General features: G+C 39.9%; 1 protein-coding gene across 3 annotated transcripts in view; it reads right to left on the bottom strand.

Moving 5' to 3' along the window:
* NPSR1 (neuropeptide S receptor 1) overlaps positions 1–21562 on the bottom strand; it is a 62728-nt gene that overhangs the window by 3477 nt on the left and 37689 nt on the right. For all 3 annotated transcript variants that reach the window (XM_084510425.1, XM_084510426.1, XM_084510427.1), the window contains exons 3-6: positions 16315–16418; positions 15722–15815; positions 10477–10678; positions 1350–1426 (exon numbers count right to left, since the gene is read on the bottom strand). In XM_084510425.1, coding sequence (XP_084366551.1) covers positions 1350–1426; positions 10477–10678; positions 15722–15815; positions 16315–16418 — 477 coding nt within the window. The remainder of the gene's footprint in view (positions 1–1349; positions 1427–10476; positions 10679–15721; positions 15816–16314; positions 16419–21562) is intronic.

The raw sequence follows: 21562 nt of genomic DNA, 5'->3' as shown, positions 1-21562 counted from the left end.
TTACTCAGTAATGAAACATGAAATACCGTTAGGCTAGCTTTTCAGAAATGAAATGTGCCTTGAATTGAGAAACAAATTCTATTCAGTCTTACACCAAGGCTGGTTGATCTAATTTCCTCCGAAGCCACACTAATGTCTATGAGAATCAAGTGCTGTATTTAAATAGCAGTACCAGCATGATTTTAATAATATGCTTGATTTCATTATTAATGTCAATTTGCTGCTCATGTTGCCGGATGAGAATAATGAGGTTCACCATAGTGAATACACAAGAAGGTTATTTTTTGTCAAAACATATCTCAGCTCCAGTAGTCCGAGCTAAGAACTGAAATTTTAATGAATGTCACTGGAAATAACTCTGTGTACATGACCTTTGGCACCTCTTACAAAAACAGCATATCCAGGCTTTGTAATTTGCAAGCAAAAAGTGTAAATAAAATTAATGTGGGTTTGTTATCAGTGAAACATGTTATCAGTGAAATATCCCATAGAGAACCTTGAAAATTGTCCATACTTAATACTTCTGGAAATTACTTGACTTCCAGAGCAAAATATACCTCTTAGGTGAGGAGAATAACATTTTTTTTCAAGGTTAGTTGATACTGATTGTGTCACAAAGGCAAAATAATTAGAAATGGGTCCTGTTCAAGCATTTCAATGGAGGAATAAATCTTTGCAAGATTATAGTTAACAGATGTCAGGTTATGATGAAAGGATATCCGAGTAGGCACAGCAATGCATTTGGACACTTCCTCCTAATACAGTCATGATCCTACTTCAGGCAAGTATTGGCAACTTGGTCACCATGGTCTGATGTGTCACCACTCCCCACTTAGCTGTACTAACTGGTTGTGTGCACTGCACTCTTTGAGTTGTGTTGTAAAAAGGATTAGTGTAAATGAACATACTTCTCTTCATAACTAACAGGAAAGTCTTCTGGCAAGTGAGGTTCTTGTAATGATTTGTGGTCAGACTCCTTGGTCTTGACCAAAATCCAAACTTGCAAAGGCGTGTGAAAACACTGCAAACGTTTTATCTAAGTGTCTGCTATAAAATAAGTAATTTTAAAAATGAGCAAAGTTCTCAGATTAAGGATTCTGAGTTCTAGAATAAAGATTTTTAACTTTTAATTCTCTCCTTGCAGATGTTTTCTATAATTTCTTGAAAGCAGATTTAGTGTCAAGGGAAAAAGTGTGGAGAAGAGATATGAGTCAGCAGCTATAGAAAACCAATTCCCACCACAGTGATGGGGTCCCAGCTCAACACTACATGTGTGGACATTCCCAGATTTGATAGGACTGGCCAGATTCAAATCATGTGTCTGGAGACATCTGTGTGCTGACACTCACCAGGGCAGCTGGATATAATGACAGCCTGAGCTTTGCTCTTCATCCAGATGGTTCGAATCACGATTGAGTATATGATGCTACAGAAGGAAAAGAGTCATTGATATTATGAAGCACAGTAAATTTAACTGACATCTCGGTCATTCATGCTCTGTCAACATACCTATTGATGTGTAAGGAACTCACGAAGATGACAGAACTTCATAGGAATTATAATAATAGTAATGACGACAACAATAGCAAATTAAATATGACTGTCCCAAAGTACTTCTCAGAAGCAGACCTGAAGAGTTTTCACAATGGAGATTGTTATCATTGTCCAGGCTTTGCAGGTGTCAAGTCTGAAGTTCAAAGGAATGACATGGCTTGGCCAAGGTCTCTCAGATGAGAGCTCTTTGGAGATTTTGAGCTGTCTGATACCAGACGTGTCTAGTTACTGGCACCAGGCAGGAGGCACCTTGTCCTGCACTGGGAAGTGTTCATGAGCGCTTTACATGGGAGTTGCAAGGAAGGAACTCACCCTGAAATGGTGGAAGCAAGAGGAGGGACCTGTTTTGGATGTGTACCCAGCTCTGTTCTGGTGTTATTTCGGGAATATGAAGATGATGAATAGTATGGTACCCCGGGGAAGGGAATGGGGCACAATCCATGAGAATATTAAGTACCACGGTGCAAACTCTCACCTCTTGAGGTTCTGGGACTGAAATTGAGGAGCACAGAAATGTCAGGTATATGGGAAGATTTAGGTGATTCAAAACCAGATCCACTACAGTTTGCATATATAGAAGGCAATATGCATATAATTTTGATGGGAAAGATGGACAGTGCTCCACTCCACAACAACTATGGATTGCTATGGTCTTTGCCTAGGTGATAACTGTGGGATTCTATTTCTTTAACATAGAATAGATAAAAATAGTTCCTCTCAGTTCATGGGCTGTTTGAACCCATGCCCTGGATGAGGATGTTACCTCTGAAAAAGAGAAATATTAAGATGCTACCTCTGAAGAAAGAAAGATTAGGCCTTGCTCTGTGTGCCTTTTTACCTGAAAGCTTGGATGATGTGCAGCTAAAATCACTGAGCAAGAACATGCCTTTGACTAGTGACTTCCTCTTTAGTCTGCTAAGGAAGATGAAAATAATTTTAAAATATTTCAGCTAATGCACTTGGCTTTGCATATTTTCCTGACATAAAAACCAAGCTTCACAACAGAAGTCATCGTGTGCCATTTGCCAGTATACCATAGTGTTTTGGGGTAAGCTTGGGCAACCTGACCATTAATTGCTACAGACCTTAGTACTGAGCCTGTGAAAAAGGTGCAGCTCTAGAAATTGTTGCAGGGTGTTTTATAGAGATGAAAAAAAAAAAGATGTCTTACTGTCATACGGCTTATTTTTGTTGTCAGAAGAGACATTATTGTTACTAGAGCTTTCAGACTGATATATGAGCCTTTCCTATAGCAACCTCAATTCCTAGCCACGCTTGCAAGGCAGTATTTGTGCATCTTGGGGGTTTCCTTTCTCTGCAGGTTTGAGACATCTGGTTCCCAGACTCAGAAGGGAGAGATGGAAATTCAGTGTGCAGACCAGGCTGTGCAGCAGAGCAGTGCTGTACTTACCCAGCAAGGATTTTTCATACATCTGCTGCAGACACCAGCTTGCCTCCCTTAATCCCTTCAAAGATCCAGCATGGCTCCCAGCTGACTTGAACATTTTCCTTTTATCTCCTGGCTTTTCAAGAGCCTGTTTGTTTATCAGCTCGCACACTTGAAAGTTTCTGTGTACTTTGCACTGACAATGGTTGAAAATTCATGTATAATTTCTCCTTTGATTGTTCCAGTGAATCAGAATCTATTATGATGATAATTGTCATTATCTTGAGAAAACTTCAGCCAGCTCCTGCAAGACCTGCTTCTATTTTATCTCCAGACTGCTGTCTCTAGCCTGACCTTTTTATTTGCAGTCAGAACAATATCCCCTCTGATAAAGATCTCTGTGTGTCCAGCAGGACACATTCAGAATTGCCCAAGTACCAGGACAAAGTAGCCCAGCTCTGTACTCAAAATATTCAGACTCTGTCCTGCCAGCCAGGTACCACGAGGATTGGATTACGAAGGCAGGCTCTTCACTTGCTTTCCCTCCTACGCTTGAAATTCTGCCCTCTTGGCTGCAGTCTGGTAAGAGCAGCCCTTTCACAAGACGCAGTTGTACCAACTTTATTTTTCACACACTGGTCAAGCAATGTAGTTCCCGGTCCTAGAATACACTTGATATTTCATATGTAAGATTACACACTGTTCCATTTGAATCCTTATTTTTTAGAAGTCTGGGGGAAACATTAATTCCTTGTTTAATCTGGTGACTCCTACAGTGCTGCCAACATAGTGAATTTGTATTAGTATTTTTGCCTCTGTTCATCTTTCTTTTCTCTATAGCTGGATCTATGGGAATCTGCTTTACTGCAAGGAGACCAGAGGTGGCATAGCAGTGCTCAGGGTGGGTGTCAGGGAAGAGGAGTCACTTGGTTTCCCAGTGACCACAGTTAGGCCTTCATGCCTTCATCTCTCTGGGATTCCAGATGGTATTACTGCCTAATCTCTATTTTCCAAACTTTCCAGAAATGTGTCACCCAAAATTTAGGGTCAAAAAGGCACCTGTGTGTGTGTGTTTCAAAGCCAAAAAAAATCAATAACAAAAAACCCACCCCCAAACTATAACAAAACAAAAGAGCGCTTACAGAACAGAAGTTGTATTTTTATTACAAGAGAAAAGCAGTTTTGTTTTCCCAGAATGGACTTGTAGCTTCTTTCTTTCTGCACAAGGTGGTTGCAGGAAGAAGAGGTGGTCTGTGACATCTTAAAGGGTGGGAACAAATTCCCACTTGATGGTAAATGAAGTGTCAGATGAACAAAGATGTACAGATAAGAGATGGTATTCAGATGAACAGGAGATCCAGATGTCAGGTAATTTTGTGTCTGTTAGTGCTTGGTATTCCAACTCTAAATGGGGATTTTTGGGTGCTATATAAATGTGTTGTAGTCATAATGCATACTGTAATACTGACATATACTGTTTATTGTTATATTATTGAGTTATTGTGGCCTATTATTTTCAAGTAAGGGACTAATGAAAAGGATGAAAGAGATCAGATGTAGTAGTCACATCTGGATGGAAAAAGAAACCAAACCTTTTTGAGAAGGAGTCGTTCAGGCTGTGAAGACCATAGGATAGAAGGGGCATGCTGTTCATATGAAAATGCAATAATTTTTCTATCCCTGATAAGAAGCATATGCATAGAGGTGGTAGAAAAATATAAGAATATGATGTAACTCAGCAAATTAAATGCATTGCACCTCCAAAAACAATTTAGATTGATCTAAATTCTGAAGGAATGAGATGCATGTTCACCTTTGCGTGTTATTAGTTACTGGTGTTAGTTAATTTGACCCCATTGGTAATTTTGGCAGTCTTTGTCCATATGAATAACTAACTTAAGGTATTTCCTAGATCACTTCTGTTTTGGAAAATAAAATGTCGTCTGGTAAAACTACATATTGATATTAACAATCATAAGAATTAAAGATCTACCCGCTCTTTAATTAATTATTTTTTTTTTTAAATATTTGATTACATTGTCATAGCATCCCATAGCATCCAGGCTCAGTATTTCCTAATAAAGTGAACCATTACAATGGCAAAAAGTACACTGAAGCTCCTTGTTAATTGCTTGTATTTATCATCCAGCATTGTCTATTGTTCATCATACTTTAATTGTTCAAAGGGAAGCAGCTGCATTGTGTTTTATGGTAGCTAATTTACAGCACTATTTATCCAAAGACAAAAAGTCTATGTAACTTCATCCAGACAAACCATTGTAGGCATGCGTAATGGGTAACTGAATAGACAGGCAGATATTAGAACATATGTGTAAGATCTAGACTTTTTTGTTTTGAAATGGAAATTGCAGGCAAAATGATTGTGCTCATTGAATCAAGCTCAAAATAAGACCTTTGATATTTTTATTAATATATTTTTTTTCATTTTATTTGATTTAATTCAGATAAATACTTTTCATTTCATCTACTCATCTTTTCATTGTGATGCCATAATTTTAGTTCCATATTTTTCCTTTCAGCTGATTTTTTTTCCTTTCTGACTATTTTTCTTCCACTCCAAAACAAATGTTCTCTTTGGAGTTTTGATTTTAAACAGCAGATGAACTTTTTTTTTCCCTCCATGCTTTAAGAGGAACTTCTGCTTGTTTTTTGTAACTTGAATTTGGGTTTATATTAGATGAATGTCTAGATATTGCATTTATCATGTTAAAATACAGAGAACATATTTGACTTTCATGAAAAAAAAAAAAAGCTAAAAAGAACAATCCCTTATAGACTCTGACTTTTTGAATATCCAAGTGACAAAACACGATTATGTTTTGGCACCGACCAAAGAGTAATGATGTAGAACAGAACCCCAGTAACTTTCCTGTCTCCCCATTGCAGAACCAGAGAGGCCAGGTGCAAACCCTTGCAGGAGGGAAATCTGTAATCTTAATCTGACCCATGTTTAGTGGTGCCCCAGAGGTATTTGAGTATCACAGGTATCATTCTGAGATATGATTCACATTTCATGGTGCAGGAGAAATGGCTTTGGTTGTTACTGATGACACTTGTCCCTGAATAGGTGAGAACAAATTAGGCAGGTGGCCTGATTTATTTTTCTGAGCAGTCTGTTTTTTTGGAAGCTTAACAGTATTAACTGCAGGAAAAAAAAAAAAAAAAAAAAAAAAAAAAAAGTGGTAGAGTAGCCCAAATAAGAGGCTTCCCTCTTATTTAGAGCCACATCTTTAAGCGCTATAAGGAAGAACATGATGCAAGATATTTGGCTCTCTCTGAACAAAACTAAAGAAGAGGAGTGGAACTTTAATATGAAAACAACAAATGCTCTCCCCGATTCTCAACTCTCAAAGATAACCATGTACTTGGGTTGAAAATCTCATTAGTGCTTTTCATTTCCTTTCCATTATTCAGATCTTGTTCATTTGTATTACAATTGGGTTAAAAATTCCTCACAAAACCACAAGCTGTTTGATCACTGATTGCTCTAGTTATGAAGAAGTGGTGGTGAGAACAGAAGTCTCTAGTATGGAAATTTTTCAGGACTGTTGTAGGACTGTATTTTGTTCACAGATTGCCTTTTTATATATATATTTAAAAAATAATAATAAAAGGGAGATTGTTGTTTTCTTGTGGTTCATGTTTTGGCCTGGATTCTATAGGGTTTGCTCACGTAGTGTCTGGGGAGTTTGCTCACCAGTGGAAGGGATGTCTGGGCTGAATATAAAGGTTGTCAGCTAAATATTGTATCCCTTGTGCCTCAGTGTTACAAACGATGCAGCTCTAGTGAGATACTGACTGTGCCAGGAGCATGTGAAATCAGCTCTGTGGAGAGCTGGAGGATGATGAGAGCAGTTTAAAAGATAATGGTACCTGGGTTATAGCAACAGAAAACTGTGCAGCCAGAGCATCAGATCAGTGTGGAATTAATTTCTGTAGCTGAAAAGTAAGGTTTTATCCTTTGTATGCACTTTGGATGGACCATGCCAGAAAATCTGCTGCTGTGGGTGAACTGTTTTGCTCTGGAGGTGAGGCTTTCTGCAGATACAGGTGGCAGAACTAATTAAGAATTAACTCTGCCAGACAGTGTCCCATATTGCATTGGGCAACCACTGTGCAGTTAGGTCAGAGTACTTCAGAAGAGAAAATAAAGGAGCTGTGTAAGCAAATTGAGTTATTGCAGAAAAGGTGTGCAGCCTGCACTGTAAAGCTTTGCTTCCTCACTAAGCACTTGACTGCTGCCTTATTCACAATAAATTAATATTTCATATATGAATTCATTTTATATATTAATTTAATATGAATAAACCTGCTTCTTAGAAACTGTTACTTGACTTTTCAGTTGCACATTTGTGGATCATCTCTCCATTGTCACATTACAGCTTTATTCTTTGTAACATCTTCACCTAAAGATCACTAAATTCAGAAACCACAAAATGCCTTCCTCTCTTGACTAAATAACACCTCTCATTTGTATAATTAATCTTTCAACAGAGTGATGCACATCCGCTACATCCAGACATTGTGTCTGTCCTCTCTCTCACTCACCCCTCTGAAACCATGTCTAGTTTGAGACCAGTCTGAAAGAGCATCTGGAGGTATGTGGTGGAACAGGGCTTTTGCAGAGAAATGGAGTCCCTGCAGACATTAATGTCAGTTCCTGCTGCTCTTTAGCTGCAAACTGCACATCAGAATATTTATATGCTGCAGTCATATTAGGTGGATCAGTTTTAAACCTCTGGACTGACAAATGATTTTAAAGAAATAGGTGGTGTCTCTTGAGGCTGCATTAGCAGCAGTCCTGAGATGTGTCAGATGGGATGTTGCAACCTTTACTTGTATGCTTGGATATCCAAAACTTGAAAACATGGTTTTAAAAATAGCCACTTCTTTCTGAACTGTGTGGTATTTGTTCACAATGCTTCTGCTGATGATCATCTGATGATCATCCTCTTTTTCTATGGCTGTAGAAATTCCTCTCTATTCTGAAGGACATAATATAATTGACAACAAATAAATGGCCATAAAGCATCCTTCCATGGCCCACCTGCTTCCGTTCTCCTAGTATCCAGCACCACTTAAGACCTGTCAAAAATTGTTCTTCTTGCTGGCAGGGAGGTGGGAGAGCCTGTGCTGATGTACCCTGAATCAGAGACGTGTTTGAACCAGGAGCAGGCTCTGCCCCATGACCCTGAGGCCAGTGTTTGAGGTTCCTGCCCTGCAATAACCTTCTCATGTGGAAGTCACTTAAGGTTAAAGCTGCAGAAATTTTAGGGTGTTTTATTTGTCTCTCAGCTGTCAGGGCAATCTTACGAAATGCTGGCTTCACTGTCTTTCCCTTTCCCCTCATGTCTTCATCACCTTCTTGCTTCTGGGGATTTACAGTAAGTCAAGTCACACATTTCTGGCAGGGAGGAGAGGGAGTGTAATGTCAGCAAATCAGAAAAAAAGAAAAAAATGTTGCTACGTAGCTTGCCTGTCACTGGCAAAAAGAAAAAAATAATAATAAAAAAAATGGCGCCTTTATACTCCATTTAAAGAAGGGTTGGCTGTCATAGAAAATGTATGGATCTGTAAGTCTGAGTATGAAAGAGATGTTTTACACACCTGTGGAATGATAGATAAGTTGTCAGGCTGCTGGCCTTTTCCCTGAAACACTTAAGATGCTGGGTATAATTTCCTGCTCGCTAACTGTTTAAAAATTTCAAAACAAATCTCCTCCAGAAATAATAGCCAGCCTCAAAGTTTTCTGGCATTATTGCTTTTACCATTAGATTAGAGTTTGGGTGTGTGTTTGTGTTTATTCTTTCTGCCCACAGTAACAGGCTGCAGATTCACACATATTTTTTCTTATTCCCAAGAACACTTTTTGGTTTATTTAGAACTAGTCAGGCTTTAAGATACAGGAAAAAAAAATACAGAGAAATGATCCTGTCTAAGAACAAAGAGCAGTTGGATAACCGAGAAGCTGTTTTTCTCTATTCTATGATGCCCATTCTTTAAGGAGAAATTTTAATGACCTTGTTCTTTGTGCATTCTGCACAAAAATGGAAAGTTTAGCAAACTGAGGTATTATCATCAGTATAAGCAAAATATAGAAGTCATCCCTTCTCTTTAGGGATCAACACTGGTCAATGTTGAAACCATACTAAAAAGTCAGGTAGATGAATTCAAGCACCATAATTTCCTTGTTCCCATTTTTTGGTTCTATCAGAGATAAATTTGTTTCTGTTAGAAGCTGCAGAACTTAATCTCTATGATTAAACTTCACAAAACTTAAAGGTATCACCCAACTGGAAAGGAACTAAAACTATGGAACAGTTTTTAATATTTACCTTATGTAGCTTGTCCTGTCATCACCTAGAAAAGACCAGCATCCCCCCTGCTCCCACCTGAAGTGTTAATGAGCAAGAATCTAATAGAGACTTGGTGATCTTGAAGGTCTTTTCTAACCTAGATGATTCCATGAGACTCATGCTGGGAGTCTCAGACCCACTGGAAAAGCAGAATTATCAAGAGAGATGTCTGACAAGCATGCAAACAGAGCTTCTCTCTCATAGCCCAAGTAGTTGTCACCAAAAAAAAGGTGTCACCAAAAAAGAAGGCAGAAAAAAAAGAGTCCCAGCAAGTCACCTTTACCACTAAGAAGAAGAGATTGACATAAAGAAATTCTATCGGAACCTTGCTACTGAAAGAGAACATAAGGGAAAGAGAGGTGCGGAATATGTCTTCAGTGGGAGCACAAATTACTGCCACCAGCAGTCTTTCAAGGCTGTTAGTTACAAAGCTGCACTCCCCTTCCACGAGAGTTTTTGACTGCTCGTTCCAACCGGTAGCTCCTCAGGGCTAGATCATTTTTGTTTAATGTTGGCTAATGGCAGCACCCGAGAGGAAGGCAATAAATTCATTGATCACCAAGCACAGTTTGGGATATTGGCTGAGCTCAGTTTAAAAGGAGATTCTGCTGCAGATCACCTTTGTTCAAATTCCCCATTACAGAATGTGAAGAATTTAATTTCTTTGTATTTTAGCAGTGTTTGACAGCTTCAGATGTTTAGGGATTTCTTTCTGACCCCAATGAAGAAACACTCTTTTAGTACTATGAAACTTGAGAGCACTTCAAGTTAATTTCAGTTTAATTAGTCTAAGTGTGGTTTCTGTTCTTTTATTAAAACGATGTTTTGTCATAATAGCTAGATATTCATACTGTATTTATAAAGATATATTTCAAGATATTTCAAGATAATTTCAAAAATGTATTTCAAGCCTGAAGCTGCAGAGATAAGTGGACATACTTAGAGATTCAATCCTTGTTCAGAAAGAATGTTCCCAACTATTAATACTGCATGGAGAGCACCCAGGGCAAGCACAGCGGCCCGTGCATTACATGATGCAAATCGAAGCCGCTATAAAGCAGGTGTTGAAATGAAACCATAATGAATGAGTGAAAATAAAGCATTAGGAAGATTGCATGCTTGACAGCTTTCACCATGCACTCCCACCAGCAGGCTTACCTGATAATGATCAGAGGAATGAAGTACACCAGGAAAGCAACCACCGTCATGTAGGGTATCCAGTAGGAGTCATCGGGCCAGAGAGCCCAGCACTGCACTTCCCCATTGGAGAGCTGCCGTTTCCCAAAAATAATCAGAGTCGGAATTGAAAACAGGAAAGAGAGGCTCCAGGCCACTCCAATAAGAACTTTCGCCTGTCTTTCTGTTCAACAGATTCAAACAGACAGTGTTATTGGGGTTGCCAATGAGGCTGTCCCTTTGAAGCAGAACTGAGAGAAAGGTGGGGAGGAGTAGAGACTGTGTGAAGAAAGGTGTTTTCAGTTAAGCCAGTTGGTGCTGAGAAGAGTGCAAGGGAGTGCGGGGGTTCATCTCTTTCTCATGGTAAAAAGTCATTTAGTTATGATCTTTTTTCAAGATTCTTTGGGCCCATTGAATCTGAAATGCTATGGGAAAGGCATGGGTGAGGGTCAGCAAGTCAGAAACCTGAGAAGTAAAATATTCCTCTTGGCCACCAAGGCAACTTTATGAATGAGTGCAGGGGAAGTCAAGCCTGCCCTGATGCACGTTTGTACCTGGGCACAGCAAAACAGAGGTCAGTATGGAGACAGATGGAAAAGAAGGAGCCTTTGTGCTACAGGTAACTGAAGAGGGTTGAGACCAGGAAGGGCTACTTAAAATATACCTGGGTTGGAGTGTACTGGATATACTGGAGGGGGGAAATGTCCTCCTTGGAATGGAAAATTAACATATTGATGTACCTTGCAGGGAGAAAACTCAAAAAATATTCCCTCCCAGGAAATAGAAAATGCATCTGTTTAGGGTGGAAACAAAACTGCACAGCCATCTGCTCTTGACCCCGGCTGAAACTCTACTGCCCCAAGGAGAAGTGATGCTGGAGAGCCCAGGCATGTCCTGCAGTTCCCCATGGCACAGTGGGGACCAAACCCAGCTCCAGCTGATGGACACAAGCCCAACCACACCAAGGGTGGGCAGCTAACTATGCAACAGAGAAACAGGATTGTGGGCTAGTGCTTGAGTGCTCAGCCGTGCTTTGTCTGCCGCAACAGCCATCCACTAAGAGATCCTGCTGGACTTCATGGTGAGGAATGGAAGTTCAGGGATGCCAAAATACCTGGTAGATTTGGGTTACTGTTTCCACCTTTCTTCTGTCCTCCTCTACTGCCAAATAGAGAAAACTGGTAGAAAACCAAATGATGCCCAGTGGCTCCTATGGAATTTTGTAAAAATCAACATATTGGAGCAAAGAGCCCCGAATATTTAATTTTGACAAATATGCATCTTTTGGTAAAATCCTTGTAGCTCTAACTGAAAAGTATGGAGAGGAGTGGCTGATCTATGGATCACCAGTGATTCTCATCAGCAGTTATTCACCCCTCCTTGAGTCATATTGCTAGAGAAACAGATGGGGACAAGTTTTTGATTTGGGAAGCTTTGGTGCTGAAATATTTTATTGTCCTTCTTGTCTAAAAAATACCTGGAGTTGTGTGTGAAATAGAAAATCATTTTAAATTATGCATATCAAGAAGAATGTCTTTTCTTCTTGAAGCTGAAAGAGCAATATGAAAGCATGTGGGAGAAGCATTCAAAAAGTAATTTTATGCTTTATAAAACATCACTTGCAAATATTCATTTATCCTGCTCATCTTAAGTGCTACCCACATTCAGCAAAATATGGTCTTGCTAATCCAGGGCTTAAGGGAACTTTGATGACATCCACATAAGGGAGAGGGTTAGATTAAGTTTATAAATATTGCACAAGCAGAGAACCATAAAGTTTCCCAAAGCATAACAGAATAAACTTAGCAAGAGGAATATTAAGAGCTTCACAGAATATCTCCTGGCAGAAAATGCTTTTAGGTGGTGAGGAAGCTACTTAAACAACATGCTACATGCCTCAATAGGGCCCAAGTGTCTATTTATAAGGGGGAAAGGTCATTCTTGGATAACATACCTTATTTTTTGCACTGTATAGCTACACCCTTAATTTGAAGTGAAGTGGGCAATTTGTGCTTGGCAAGAGCGTTATTTTATCTACATGTTTTGTAAAACTTTAGCTGCAATGTTCATTTATTCTTTTTTTTAAACATTATTTGTATTTGGTAGAAAATCACCTTGCTAGTCTAAAGGGCTTTACAGGCTACTGGTAGCATAAGGATAGATTTTTTTTTTTATTGGGCTAATGTTAATCATCTGCCTCATAAGCAGTTTTTTTTATTATTATTTTTATTTTATTTTTGCAAATGCTCTAGTATGTTCCAAATGCTAGCAAATTCTGTAACTAGGGTTATATAAGTTATAGATAGAATAAGTTATAGATGGAATCAAATAAATATCAGCTTTCTAATATTCTGTATAATATTCTACATAATATTCTGTATGATATTCTATTCACCCCTGTCAGTATTTTCCTCTAAACATAATATTGCTCTTTATATGGAGAGTTTTCATTGCTGGAATGGTCAAGATGAACATCCAGCATTAGCAGGAATCTGTCACAAGCTCTTGTACTCTCCTAATGGGCCTGTTCATGTCCCCTTCCCTTTTGCTTCTTCCATCTGTATATTGCAGCAGTGTTTTTTATGCACATCTGTCTGTTCTCAGCTCCATGTGGAGGAGAAGCACCTTCTGGGGGGAGTTTTGCTTCCTACTGCCACCCTGCTGCAATCCTTTCACCAAGAAAGTGCTATTTTAAAATTAGTTTTTAAGTCTGGAGAGAGTTGTTATGATCTCAATGATCTAGTGGACTGGAGCCTTCGCACCCCAAAGCCGTGCAAGGGACAGTTTCTACCTATTTGGGTTCTTTTATTTAAGCAGTTTTGTTGTCTCCTGCTTGTTAGCTTGCACACTACTTATGTATATCTTTTCAGTATATGAAATGTCTTCTGCCATAACTTCTCACTTTCTTTACTCTTCGATCTTGATTTATTTATTTATTTTAACGAGCTTCTTTATTGTTGAACAAGATGTTGAAAAGTGTTGGAATTAGAAACTGTAGTTCTTCCCTATCCTGTGCTTTCTGTGGTCATGTGTGTATTTGCAAAGTGAGTATAAAATATTTAACCATTTTATCTCCTTAGAAGCCAAGAAAAATATAATTTCATTGAAATGTTTTTTATAAAATAACTCATGGCTAGTAATTAAACACATGTATGTATTTAAAATTATTTGACATTTTCTAAACAAAACAATGGACTTTTTTTTTTTTTTTTCCTGAAATGATATTTCAAGGTTACATTATTTCTAAACAGAGTAAAGAGAAACAACTCTTTTGTTTCTTGACTGAAGGATTTTGGGGGATGAGCATTTGATTTTGGACAGAATATACAAGTGTCATTTTCCACTAGTTGACACAGAATGGTTTTTAGCATTTCTTTGCATCATTACCAATGACAAAGTCTTGTAACTCTCTTTGTTCTCCATTTGCAAGACAGCTGAGAGCTGCACACATGGCGCCTCTGCTAGGAACAGCCAGGTGCAAAAGGCTAGTGTATATACATATATATTTCAAGAAGTCTCTGTGGTACATATGCCTCCTTAGATCATTGTTTTGCATTTACCACTGCCTCCTTTTTCCCATTGAAGATATGCAGGTAGCTGCATGATCTTCGCTCCATGAAAGACATCTGTTGGTGGCACCAGCCCTGCTGGAGGCAGACAGTGCTCATCAAGTCCCCTCTTGCCTCCTGGCATGCCAGATCTTAGCAAATCACCCTGAACCACTTGGGCTCCAGTAAAGGTGATAAAGGGAAGAAGGCATGCTTGTTAATCCTCCTAGGCTTATTATCCCTTTGCTCAGCTCCTGTATGCCCCATGTTGACCAGGTATCTTTGGCTGGAGGAATAGTGCAAAGAGCATTTTTGCACACCATGGGGCACAGAAAGAGTGACCCGCACTGTAGTGGGGCAGGATGAGGTTTGCAATCTCTGAGGATTGCATCCCACCAAGTGTAGGAAGAGTCTGATGGAGAAGAAAACCCTCTTCCAGTACGGGAAAAAGAAAAAGAGCTATTGCATGCAATTTGTTCTTTAACCTTTACCAAATTTTCCATGGCAGCAACAACAACAAAAGTTCATGGATCAACATCAAAATGGTTGGCAAAATGTACTGAAAAAATTCTTTACTAAGCCCAGGAAGTAATTTAACAACGTTACTTTTCTCCTGTGGTGCCCGAAGAAGAAATAACAGTGGGTCTGTCTGGTAGCTAGCCCTGCTCTGCCAGCAGCCAGTGTTTCAGGTGGTTTATGAACCTTCCCCAGCCCAAGGCTGTGGGAGCTGCAGAGCAAATTGCATCCAAAAGCCCACTGATATAAAAACTTGGTATCAATCCTCCCCGCTTTGAAAAAGTCAGTCCACATGCTGGGGAATATTAGGTTGAACTTCACTCAAGTATTTGAAGTTTTCAGGCCTTAGAATCTGCCAGAGCTGCACCACTGCCTGGGCTGTGATGGATTCATAGATTTTTAAGGCCAAAGAGGACCATTATTCTGATCCCCTGAATAGAGCAGACTGTCAAAAGTCATCATTACTCAGAAACAAAAATAATATTTCTGTCTGATTGCAATGCATCTTCGAGCCACCATGGCTCTCGTAACTGTACCCCTTCCACCTCACCTGCTATTAATATTTTTCACTCAGTGCAGCATTCTTAAATTCAGACTTTAAGCTCTGTAGGAAAGAACTCACATTCTTTAAATTGTATTGCTAAGCAGACAAGGTGTATTTGAGTGCTGCAAAAATAACAGATGGAATTTTAAAACAGAATAAATATCCTAACTTATTTGCTATAATTTTTAAAGTTCTCTTATCGCAGTCATATCAATTCTCAATACTATATAACCTCTATCCATTTTTTTTTTTCACATGAATAAATAGGTAATATAGTTGTATCTCCTAGAGACAGTCTAGCTGTACAAGGGATACCTTTTTGCCCATAATACTTTCCTCAAAATGCTGGAAGATAACGAAACCCCTGTACTTTTTAAAATGTCATTTCATTCTTCACTAACACAAAGCTTATAAAAAACTGCTGAGGGCTAAGTGCAGCTTTATACATATTGAAGCCACAACTCTTTTGCCATTTGGAGAAATGTAGCGGAGTCCAAATATTGCTACAGCAGGAATAAATAATTCATGGCACAAGGTTAATAATTTTGAAAACTTTCCTAGAAAAATGAAACTAGCCAATACTATCCACAGCAACAGCAAAGCATGGAAATTCTCCTACCTCCTTGCATGAACTTCATTGGATAAACTATGGCATGATACCGGTCTATGCTTAGTGACACGAGGACATACGTTGAAGCATACAGGAGGACCACCTGGGGCAGAAGGTATAGAAGACAGGAATGAGACACATTTATTGCAGAAAATAACACTGATCTAGCGATATTGTAGGAATATATGAAAGCTTTTGTGGGAAAAAAATAAAAAGGAGAGGAGAGGAGAGGAGAGGAGAGGAGAGGAGAGGAGAGGAGAGGAGAGGAGAGGAGAGGAGAGGAGAGGAGAGGAGAGGAGAGGAGAGGAGAGGAGAGGAGAGGAGAGGAGAGGAGAGGAGAGGAGAGGAGAGGAGAGGAGAGGAGAGGAGAGGAGAGGAGAGGAGAGGAGAGATATTTTCACCTCGATCTTTTTCTGGTCTACAAAATTTAAAGGATTTAATATATTTTAATTAATAATGTTTAAAATTTAAATGAATACCTTTAGCATTCAGTGTTTCTGATGCTAGCAAAATGTCTGTACAGCATTTTGTTTGGGTTTATTGCTGTGGGGACACAAAGCCATGTGAGCTTGGGTGCGTAGCGGAGCATGTGGTTTCTGTACCTGTAAGTAGCGGACGACTCTGCAAACGATATCAGGAGCCATGAAATCTCCCGTGTAGCGCCAGATGATGTCAGTCATTATGTTTATGAGTCCCGTGAATGAATCTGTAAAGGAAAGCCACAGAAACTATGTGAAAAGAAATGCACACAAGGTGCAGTTTAGTCATGGAGGCAGGGAGGACCCTTGGGAAATAGCAGCTCCCCCAGCCTTGAGGGGGATGCTCAAGGATCTGGGAAAACCAGAGAAAGCACTGGAAGTTTGGTGCTTTTTTGGTCTCATTCTCTTAATTTGAAGCCTATCCATTTGGATAGACAAAGTGAGACTGGTGTAAGTGTCAGAGCCTGCAGCTGTGGTTGTGGTGCAGTCAGGGGAGGACTTGTCACTGCCACTGGGGTTGTGGCTCGGGATGGCTGGCATTTAAAGCAGGCCAGATGAGCTGCACCCCAAAAGTACTTTTTTCTTTCCATTGCTTATAAAAGAATGAAGTGACCGTCTGAGAGGGCTTCAACAGCACTAGGCTGGATGTGGATTCTGGTCTACACTGGCATGTCTACTGAAGATGCCTAAAATTAACTGAGATCAGTTCACCCTTAAATAGTGACTTGCTTTTTGTGAGTGGAACTACTTAACAAATCACCCATGGGCACTACTCCCCTGTATACCAACATGTTGCAGGTCTTTCCACAAAGATGTGGAGGGCTTGATCCTGCAGCATACCAGATATATGTTCTTCTAGCTCACCGCCTCCTGCTAAGACCCCTGAGCTTTTCCATGAGGAGTGGATAAAGTATGACATTGGGAAGCTGTAAGTTAGTGCTTAAGTGTATGGGCTTGTTCTCAGCTGTACCAAATATTGAACTACCTAATGTCTGTTTTCCTTCACTTTTTATTTCAATGCAAAAAGAAATATGTACCCTATGTGAAAGCACCCAGGGTGAAATCCAAATGCTGCTGAAATTAGCTGGAGTTTTGTAAGGATTTTATTTGCAAACTTAATTATTTAATAACTAAGCCCACCCTGTCAGCTTAAAGTTAACCTACTTATGTCTGTACTTCTCCTGCAGTCCTCATGCACCAAAATGAACACACCTCAGGCCACCTTTAATTGTTTAAGGAGATCAGAGGAGATATTCCAGTCTTTGTTCTGCTACTTATTGAACAAATGAGCACTTACAGCAATGCAAGTTGTACAAAGGGATTGCAAAAGCTGTTATTGCTCTTGTGCATATTGGTAATATTAAGTCTTGTACTTAAAAGCAGAATAATAAAATCTCTTTCCCTTTAGGACAGGATAAATGTTTTGAGTGCTATACATAGACACAATGGTGCATCAGTGTAATGTTGTGCTGCTTACAGTAACACAACACGTTGCTCTTCTTGGACAAGCTAACACAAAGGAAAGGCGCAGGCTGGGAAAATATTTTGTGCAATTTGTGAGGAAAACAAAACAAAACAAAATAGCTTCAATCCACATAAAAAAAAAAAAAAGAGCAGTGAGGTAAAATGTTTCATTCTGATACCACCATTTTGCACATTTGAGAACTGTCTGTAAAGTTTTATATAATTATATATTATAATTAATCCTCATATCAGAGCATTTTGGTTTGAAATGTATGGTTTTGGAAACCATACATTTCAAAAATTTCAAAACTTTTTTTTTCAATTTTTTTTTTCAAATAGTTAATTGTTTGAACCAGTATTTTCATGCAAACAGGTGTGGTTTTGCCAAAATGTGTCTATTTTAATCCCTTTGAAATTCCAGAAATTCACACGTATAACTGGAAATTGAGATCTCAACTTAATGCTTTAGAAGCAATGATCTGTTTTGCTTCATTGGAAAACTAAGATTTTATTTTTTCCTGTATCAGTAATCTTTCATCTCCTTTTTCATGCACTCTTAATTTAATATGAAATAAGAGCAGAAATATTATTGCTGATGCAAGTGAACACAATATTTCCCTACTCGTGGCTTTATCTTATGGCAATTATTTCAATATCTTTCAATTAATTGTTGTTTTTTCTTTCCTCTCCCAGTATTTCCTAATGCCATTTTCTCTCCCTTCTCTCTTCCCCTGCCTCCAGCAGGAGGCTGGGTCAAGGATGACCTCCAGAAGTTCCCTCCAACCATCATTTCCACGTTCTCAATTCTCACACCTGCTAAAGGCAGCAGAAAATCCTGTTTTGAAACCATACCTTAAATTTTGCTCATTGATTAGAGTCATGGAGGCAAGGGATGGTTGCTTCTCTAATGAGTATTACTGGCTTTAAGATTTTATTGGTGTCTGTAGATGTACGTGTCTGTAATTAAGGTGGTCTTTTGAAAAAACCACAGGGTTTTAAAGGGGAAGCATTTTAAAGTGAAATGTATTCTCTAGCAGTGGTTCAAACTCAGCTCTTTCCCTCTCCTTACTCCTGAATTATTGATTCATATTCTTTCTCTCCAGTAATGAAATATTCATCAATTCAAAGTAATACACATCAATAGAAGTTCACCTCAGGATATCCCCCAGTTTTTGACAGTCTGAGCATCTGCCAAGCAGGCAGTAAATGGGGGCTCAGCTCCCCGGGGGAGGAGGAGGATGAGCAGTCTGCTCTTCCACCTTCCCATCTCAGTGCTCTCTAGGGAACAGGGAGGCAGAAGAGAAGGCTGTCTTCTCACCTCTCTCTTCTCACCAGCGTTTTGTTGTCCCTTTCTGACGCACTTGGGAAGTGCCTTGGATATGCATGAAGGGCCGGCATCCTGGTGGTCTCTGGGAGGCTGGCTGTGATGCTGCCCAAAATCTCACTTCCAGCTAATGCCTATCTCAGCTGTTCAGTTTGCATCCTGAGTGTGTGTTTTAAACTGCAGGCGGTCCCTACTTCTCTGGCTCATTTCATGGAGCAAGTGAATGAGCTTTCACTTACAAATGATGCCTGAAGGTGCTCTCCACCTCACATGCCATGCAGCTGCCAGCCAGCACTGAGACTATGGGGGGAATTACCCTGCTGAAGTGAACCCCCTGCATGCTCAGTGTGGATGTCAGCTCCATCTCCTTCACTCTACAGATCTGATCCAGCTGCACTGCAGCAGCTGCCAGTGTAATAGCGATAGACTTAAGTACTTTAAAGACAACTCAAAACTCTCTTTCCCTTTAGAGCCCTTGAGTGGTGTTTTCAGGTGACTACAGAGGCTTTTTAAGCAAGGTTTAAACTTCCCAGCTGCCTTGTGCTGTCAGCTGAAGCTCCTCACATCCAGTGGTGTGATTTCAGAATACTTTGTGCTGGGTTTCCGAGTCTCTGGGAAGCGCTCGGTGGGCACTTGGCAGAGTACATGTCCCCGGGCACAGCACGCTTCTGTGTGCCAAAGCAGATGCAGCCATCTGTGCGCGCACACCAAATTAGTCTGAGTTCTCAATTCCCTTTAATTATGGAAACATGCTCCCACATAACATCCTCATGCCCTCTGCACTACCAAGTACTGGGCCACTTTTTCCCTACCATTTTTTCTAACACCTCTATTATTCACTCTCTACCCAGCTAACTGATTACCCCTATACCAAGCATACATGCGAGCTCCACTCATAACAGCACCATATTCGCTTCTGACCCTAAATGTGCCATTCGTCCTTTTCTTGCTTTCTGTGTCCTCCTCCCTGCAGTACTACAACTACCCGTTTTATTAGTGGTTTAGGCAATGAATGTACTGGACATTATTCTTATGGGTCATCACAGCCATGATAATTAGGCTTCATATTTTCCATACCTTCACAGCATTGCTTTAGCCTTCACATACAGCCTAAATCTGCCAGTGCTATACATCTGAGACACAGATCATGAATTGCCAGCAGAGCTTTAGTCACCGGTGGATGAGTCCTCCTCACCCACGTATCATCTCAGACGCAATTACAGTCATGATCATGATGTCTGGAAAATCCTTATCTGTCATGTTAAGTGCTTTTGCTACAGGTTAGTGTTTAGCTGACATCTAGTGTTTAGACGTCAGCTATTTCACTTATGTGGTCTCAGCAGATCACAAGTTCATCTCAAGGTATGTCACTGGAGTACATAACTGACATCCAAAATGGTAAAAGCTGGGTATCAGGAACCAATGTAGCCAATACTTCATCCTAAATCTCAGTGTCCCTGTTGCTGATAATTTTCTCACTGATCCCCACTGAGCTGGTAGCTTGCTCCTTAGGTACCTGTGTTCTCTTATTGATCTTTCATTTCCCAGGCCCAAGAACACCAACCTCTTTCCTAAAAACAGCAGTGGTCAGCCTTCATTCATAACTATGTGTGAGTTTGTCATTGCCACTGTTTTCTTAATACTTTTTTTTTTTTTTTAACCTAGAGTTGTTGTTTGTACTGTGGTTCTCTGCATGCAATTCTAGGCAAGAGTGTGACTACAGGTTCATTTAATTCCTCAGAAAAACAGGAGAAAAATCAATTAATGACATATATCCTCTTGATAGAAAATAAAAAATACCAGCAAGTGATAATTTTGGACTTTTAACATGATCCAAAAGTGTAGTCACAAAATTATGCAGACAGAATGTTTCCTTGCTAAAGAGAAGACAACAGCAGTAATGTGATGGGGACAGTAGCTGTTTGCTGTTGAGAGGAGGTGGAGTTTCCAAAAACATGATTTAAAAGAAAAATTCCATGAGACTTCAGTAATGAGAAAAAGTAGAGGGAGGCAAGCAGGGAGCAGAGATGGATTTGCCTGAGGTACAGAGGGAAGAAAAAGGGTCTGTGGGGTTTCGCACACACAGGGGCTGTGGGGTTTCTCACACACCAGGCAGGTCTGCAGCCCCTCAGCTCTCTCCTCCCCATCACCACCATGGCCACAGCCAGTCCTCCAAGGCACAACTTGTACCTGCTTTATGAATCTGCCAGTGTTTCTAAAAGCAGCTTTTAACCAGCAATTATTAAAAAGACCAAGAAGCAGTCTGTTGTTCCTCGAGGAGGCTGAACCACACTGAACATAGTGCTTCAGCATCTGAGAAATTTGGCAGGTGCTGAAACCAGCTGTGAAAATCCTAAAGACCTGTTCTTACCCAAGTCTCTCTTGTAGTCAGTAAAATCCATTTGGATTTTTCTGGGTATAACTGAATGTGAGACCTTGCCTCTTTGCATTTGAGTGTGGGAGCCACTTGATTTATGAGGTGATTGCACGTGCTTGTGTGTTGGGCACTGCCTCGTGTGCCTGAAGAGTATAAAAACGTGAAAATACAGCACTGCCCTTGGAGGGACAAATTTGAATGCAGGT

This window comes from Aythya ferina, assembly GCF_964211825.1.
Source record: "Aythya ferina genome assembly, chromosome: 2".
NCBI classification, from domain to species: domain Eukaryota; kingdom Metazoa; phylum Chordata; class Aves; order Anseriformes; family Anatidae; genus Aythya; species Aythya ferina.
Note: the sequence above shows the minus strand (reverse complement) of the source record. Positions and strands in the feature narration are given on the sequence as shown.